This window comes from Aythya marila, assembly GCF_965140915.1.
Source record: "Aythya marila genome assembly, contig: HAP1_HAP1_SCAFFOLD_75, whole genome shotgun sequence".
Classification (NCBI taxonomy): domain Eukaryota; kingdom Metazoa; phylum Chordata; class Aves; order Anseriformes; family Anatidae; genus Aythya; species Aythya marila.
In genome coordinates this window covers 8,172-14,354 of record NW_028137294.1, presented here as the reverse complement: position 1 = coordinate 14,354, position 6,183 = coordinate 8,172, and the positions used below count along the sequence as shown (strand labels likewise).

Genomic DNA, 6,183 nt, shown 5'->3' with positions numbered 1-6,183 from the left:
GGGGCGAGGCGCGCGGAAAGAGGCCGCGGGGAGGGGAGGGGAAAGGGGGGGGGGGAATTAAAGGAGCAACGCCCCCTGGCTGTGGGCCCCCCCCCACCTGCAGGGCCGCCATGGAGCTGGGGGCCGGGATGGAGCTGGGCGCAGAGATCGAGCTGCGGGAGGGGCCCCCCGAGGAGCCGCCGGTTACCTTGGTAACGGGGGGGGGCACCGGGGGGGGCGGGGAGGGGTGGGGGGGGGCCTAGGGGGCAATGGGGGAGGGCTGGGGGGGGGAGTGGGGGGGGGTCGGGAGGGGGCCTGAGGGGGCTGGGGGGCCTGGGGGGGTCCTGGGGGTCTGGGGGGGGGCAAAGGATGAGATCGGGGGGTTGGGGGGTCCTGGGGGGGGGCTGGGGGTGTTTATAGGGCAGTTGGGGGGGGTCCGGGGGCCTGCGGGAGGGGTGGGGGGCTTTGGGGGGGGCTTGCGGGGGTCTTGGGGGGGTTGTGGGGGACTGGGGGGGCGAAGGATGAGATCGGAGGGCCTGGGGAGGGGCTTGGGGGGTTTCGGGGGGGTGGGGAGTGTCCTGGGGGGGTCATGAGGAGCTGGGGGGGGGGCAAAGTCCGGGATGGGGCTGCGGGTGTTTGGGAGGGGGGCTGGGGGGTTTTGGGGGGCCCGGGGGGGTCTGAAGGATTGGATCGGGGGGGCTGGGGGGGTCCTGAGGGCTGGGGGGGCTCTAAAGGGCAGGATCGGGGGGGCCTGGAGGTGCTGGGGGGGCTCAATACTGCTGGGGGGGGGCTCTTGGGTACTTGGGGGGGGTCCTGGAGGGGGCTACAAACTCCGGGGGGGGGAAGGTCCCAGATTTGGGGTTCCCCGCCCTATTTCTGACCCCCCCCAACCCCATTTGTGCCCCCCCCAACCCAATTTTTTTACCCCCCCCAGGAAAACGCCCGCAACTGCCTGTGCCTCGAGGGCCTCCCGGACTCCAGCAGCGACGAGGCCGACGCCGCCGACACCGACACGGGGGGGCTCCCGCTGCCCCTCCCCCGCTTCCCTCGCCCCCCTCCGCCACCCCCACGACCCCACCCCCCCCACGCCCCCCCACCCCCTCCTTGCCCCCCCCCCGCCCCCGCTGCGTCCTCTGCGGCAAACGTTTCAGCCGCCCGGGCCGCCTGGCGCTCCACAACGCCTGGCACGCGCGGCGCTGCCGCCACCGGGACCCCCCCCCGGCACCACCGGGAGCCCCCCGCCCCGAGCTGGCCACCACCGAGGATGAGGATGAGGAAGAGGAGGATGAAGAGGAGGCCTTGCTGGAGCCCTTCCCGGCCCCGGTGGCGCTGGACGGCACCGTGCTGGTGGCGGCGGTGCCGGTGGAGGAGGTGCCGTACCCCCGAACCGGGGGCACCGGGGCACCGGTGACGCTGGACGTGGTGGCACCGCTGGCGCTGGATGGTGTCACCCCGCTGGCGCTGGACGGCGTGGCACCGCTGGCACTGGACGGCGTGGCGCCGGTGCTGCTGGACGGCGTGGCCCTCCCAGTTGCCCCAGTACCAGTGCCGGTGGCTCCGGTCCCGGTGTCCCCGGTGCCGGTGGCGGCCGCGTCCTTCCCGGTGGCGGTGCTGGAGGAGCCGTGCGCGGCCGAGGCGCTGCAGGCGGTGCTGGAGGTTTGCTACCCCAGTCCCGGCACCGCTCCCAGTCCCGTTCCCAGTCTGGATACTGGTCCCGGCACCGCTCCCAGTCCCGGTACTGGTCCCGGTGCCGAGGCGGCGGAGGAGCCGTGCGTGCCGGTGCTGGAGGTGGAGTACCCGGTGCTGGACGAGGCCGAGCTGGGCTACGCGGCGCTGGACGAAGCCTTCGCGCCCCCCCCCGGGGCCGCCCCCGGCTGCCACCCCTCCGGGCCGGGCCCCCCCCCGGGCGGCCGTGGTGCTGAGGGTGGTGGCGGGAGGGGGGGGGGGGCGCCGGTGGTGCTGCTGCAGCTGCCCCCCGGGGGGGGCGAGACTCAGTAAAAGGAAAGGAGACCGGTGGCGGAGTGTTTTGGTTTTTTTTTTGGGGGGGGGGAATTGGGGAAAATAGGGCAGAATTGGGGAAAATAGAATTTAATATTTTTGGGGGGCTGGTTGTTGGTGGTACGGGGTTTTGGGGGGGGAAAAATTAGCCTGAAAGTGGGAAAAATTGAATTTTTTTTATTGGGGGGGGGCTGTCTGATGGTACTGGGGGGGAGAAAAATGCCCTAAAATTGGAAAAATTGAATTTAATATTTGGGGGGGGTCTTTGATGGTTCTACAGGGTTTGAGTGGGGGAAAAAATAGCCTAAAAGGGGGAAAAATTAAATTTGTTAGGTGGGGGGGAGCTGTCTGATGGTATTGGGGGCTGGGGTGGGGGGAAATACCCTAAAATTGGGAAAAATGGAAATTAATATTTGGGGGGGGGCTGTTTGATGGTGTTATGGGGTTTGAGGTGGGAAAAATACCCTGAAAGGGGGGAAAATTGACTTTATTAATGGGGGGGGGGGCTCTGTCTGAGGGTGATGGGGGGGTTGAAGGGATAAAACACCCTAAAATGCCCAAAATAAAATTTATTTGGGGCGGGGGACACACAGGGACGCCCCCCCAGAGTCCCCCACCAGTCACCAGGGGGACCTGGGGGGGGAGGCATCACAGCACCCCCCCCACCCCGGGGGGCTCATCCAGGCCCCCCCCAGTTCCTCTGAGCCCGGGGGGGGTCCCGGGGGGGTCGGGGCCCGGTGCCCCCCCCCACCCAAAGCCCCCCGCAGCCCCTCCATGGCCCTGCTCCAGGCGCCGCAGCCGGGCCTGGGCCTGGCGCTGCCCCTCGGCCACCGCTGCCACTGCCGCCAGCACCTGGGGGGGGGGGCAACACCGTGTGTGACCCCCCCCTCAAAAAAAAATAATAAATAAAATAAAATAAAATTAAAAAATCCGCCCCCCCCAACCTTGTCCAGGGTGACCTCGGGCTCGGCCTCCTCCTGCAGCCGCCGGTGCCGCCGCCGGGCCTGGCGGAAACTTTTTGGGGGGGCACAAAAAAAAAAAAAAAAAAAAAAAAAAAGGGTTGGGGGGGTCCCAAGCTGTGTCCCCCCTCCCCAAATTAAACCAATCTCACCCCTCGATGGCCGCCAGCAGCCGCCGCTCCAGGCGCCAGCGCCCCGGGGTGCCGGGGGGGGCCCGGTGCAGCCTCCAGGCCGCCTGCAGCACCCCCGCGGCCAGCGCTCGGACCTGGGGGGGGGACAGAGAAAAGACCCCCCCTTGTCCTTCAGTGTCCTCCCCCCCCCCACGAATAAAGGGGGTTCTGAGCCATTTTGGGGTGCCCCCCCCTCAAATCCCAGCCTTACTTGGCCTCCCCCCCCCCAGCACCTCGGTAAGATTTACAAGTTCTGGGATCCTCCCCCCAAAAAATATTATTTTTCTGACAGGATGTGACCCCCCCCAAAAAAATTATACCCCCCCAGTTTGTGCCCCCCCCAATTATGTCCCCCTCCCCAATTTGTGCCCCCCTTCCCCAAATTGGGCTCCCCAAATCGCCACCCCCATGCCACCTCCATCCCGCGCTCCCCACCAAACCGCCCATTTTTGGGGCTTCTCCCCCAAATTTCTGTGCTCCCCCCGGGATATTTGCCCCCCCCCCGGGACATTTGTGCCCCCCCCCGGGGTTATTTGTGCCCCCACCCCAATTATTCCCCCCTGAAACCCCCCCCAAAAAAATCTCCCCCAAAGCCACCTCCGCCCCGCGCTCCCCACCAAACCGCCCATTTTTGGGGCTTCTCCCCCCAAATTTCCGTGCCCCCCCCGGGCCGTTTACCCCCCCCCCAGTTAATTTGTGCCCCCCCCACCTTTTTTTGGCTGCGGGCCCCACCACCAGCCCGTTCAGCGCCCGCTCGGCCCGGGTGAACTCGAGGTGCCGCGCGGCCACGGCCACCAGCAGCGCGGTGCAGCAGACGCCCTGGGGACGGGGGCAATTGGGGGGCAACTGGGGGGCTCCGGGGGGGGGATTTATTTCGGGGGGGGTCACACACCCACCATGATGCCCGTGGCCAGGCAGACGAGGCGGCCGCAGACGGTGCGTGGCACCGTGTCCCCGTAGCCCACGGTGAGGAAGGTGACGGGGACGAGCCACAGCCCCGCCGCCAGGTCCCAGGGGCCCTCCGCAGCCTCCCTTTATTTATTTTTTTTTTTTTGGGGGGGGGGCAACGATGGCACCCCCAGGACCCCCCCCCCTTAAACACCTCCCTTCCCCAGGGACTCCCTTCTTAAAGACCCCATAGAGAGCCCCAGCGGTAGAGACCCCCTCAGGACCCCCCGTAAGTCCCCCGTACACCCCAGGACCCCCTCAGACCCCTCCCCCCAGGACCTCAGAGACCCCCCCCCAGGACCCCAAAGAGCCCCCCCAGGACCACCCCAAACCCCATACAGCCCCTACAGACCCCCATGCCCCCATAACCCCCCAAATCCCCCCATAACCCCCCCAAAACCCCCTCAACCCCCCCAAATCCCCCCCAACTCTCCCATAACCCCCATAACCCCCCAAATCCCCCCCCAGGGACCCCATAACCCCCCCCCCCGGACCCAAAATCCCCCCCAACCCCCCCATAGCCCCCCAAATCCCCATATATGCCCCCCAAACCCCCCAATATTCCCCCCCAGGACCCCCATATGCCTCCCCAGACCCCCCAGTTCCCCCCCCCAGACCCCAAATCCCCCCCCCAGACACCCCAAATCCCCCCCCCAGACCCCCCAATCCCCCCCCCAGACCCCCCAGTTCCCCCCCCAGACCCCAAATCCCCCCCCCAGACACCCCATATCCCCTCCCCAGACCCCAAATCCCCCCCCAGACCCCCCAATTCCCCCCCCAGACCCCAAATCCCCCCCCCCCAGCACCCACCTCTCGCAGGCCGCCAGCAGCCAGGCCCCCAGCAGCCAGGCCCCCCCCGCGGCCCCCAGCAGCACCCCGGTGGGGTGACGCCAGAGGAGGGCGCGCAGGGCGAAGGGCCCCCCCACGGCCACGGCCCCCAGCGCCCCCAGGCTCCCCGCCGCCGCCCCCCCCCCGGGGACCCCCAGCAGGGCGCGGGGGGCCAAGGCCAAGCGGCCCAGCATGGCCAGGGCCAAAGCCCGGCGCCAGGGGCCGGGGGGGGGCGGGCAGGGCCCCCCCGGCAGCCCCCGCACCCCTGGGTGCAGGGCGCACAGCCCCAGCTCCAGCAGCACCCACAGCGCCCGCCGGGGGGGGGGCAAGGCCGCCCGCCAGTCCTGGGTGCCCGCGTCCAGCATGGCCAGCTGGGGGGGGAATGGGGGGGTCAGGGGGGAACATGGGGGCCGGGGGGGGGCACTTGGGGGGGCATATGGGGGGTTGGGGGGCATATGGGGGGGCAACGGGGAGTTCAGGGGGGTTGGGGGGGGTCTGAGGGGGCATATGGGTGGGCAACAGGGGGGTCAGGGGGGTTGGGGGGCACTTGGGGGGGCATATGGGGGGGTCGGGGGGGCATATGGGGGGGGCAACAGGGGGTTCAGGGGGGTTGGGGGGTCTGGGGGGGCATATGGGGGGGGGCAACAGGGGGTCAGGGGGGTTGGGGGGCACTTGGGGGGGCATATGGGAGGTCGGGGGGGCATATGGGGGGGGCAACAGGGGGTCAGGGGGGTTGGGGGGGCACTTAGGGAGGCAACGGGGGGGTCAGGGGGGCATATGGGGGGGCAACGGGGGGTTCAGGGGGGTTGGGGGGTCTGGGGGGGCACATGGGGGGTCGGGGGGGCATATTGGGGGTCAGGGGGGGCATATGGAGGGCACATGGAGGCAAAGGGGGGACAGGGGGCGTCTGGGGGGGTCGGGGGGGTTAAGGAGGGGACACGGGGGGGGCAAAGAGGGGGGACAAAGGGCGGGGTCGGGGGGGTCAAAGGGACAAAGGGGGGGGTCAGGAGGGGTCAAGTGTGGGGGGGAACCAAGGGAGGGGGGGGGAGCTGGTTTTGGGGGGCAGAACCCAGGTGTGGGGGGGGGCCAGGTGCGTGCCCCCCGGTGACCCCGTGCCCCCCCGGTGACCCCATGTTCCCGTGCCCCCCCCGTGCCCCCCCCACCTGCAGGCGCAGCCCGTGGTAGCGCAGCAGCAGCAGCAGCAGCGCCGCGGTCGAGGCCGCCATCAGCAGCTCCAGCAGGAAGATGCAGCCCTGCCACTGCGGGGGGGGGCACGGCTGGGCCCCCCCCCGTCACACCCC

General features: G+C 69.4%; 1 protein-coding gene across 1 annotated transcript; it reads right to left on the bottom strand.

Moving 5' to 3' along the window:
* Positions 1-2,523: 2,523 nt before the first annotated feature.
* LOC309890940 (intermediate conductance calcium-activated potassium channel protein 4-like) lies at positions 2,524-5,076 on the bottom strand (the record flags this gene model as incomplete). The annotated part of the gene is made up of 5 exons (XM_082785331.1): positions 2,524-2,829; positions 2,922-2,991; positions 3,816-3,925; positions 4,003-4,138; positions 4,865-5,076. The coding sequence occupies 5 exons, from the start codon at positions 5,074-5,076 to the stop codon at positions 2,626-2,628; spliced, it is 732 nt and encodes a 243-aa protein (XP_082641457.1). The 3' UTR covers positions 2,524-2,625.
* Between the last annotated feature and the right edge of the window lie 1,107 nt (positions 5,077-6,183).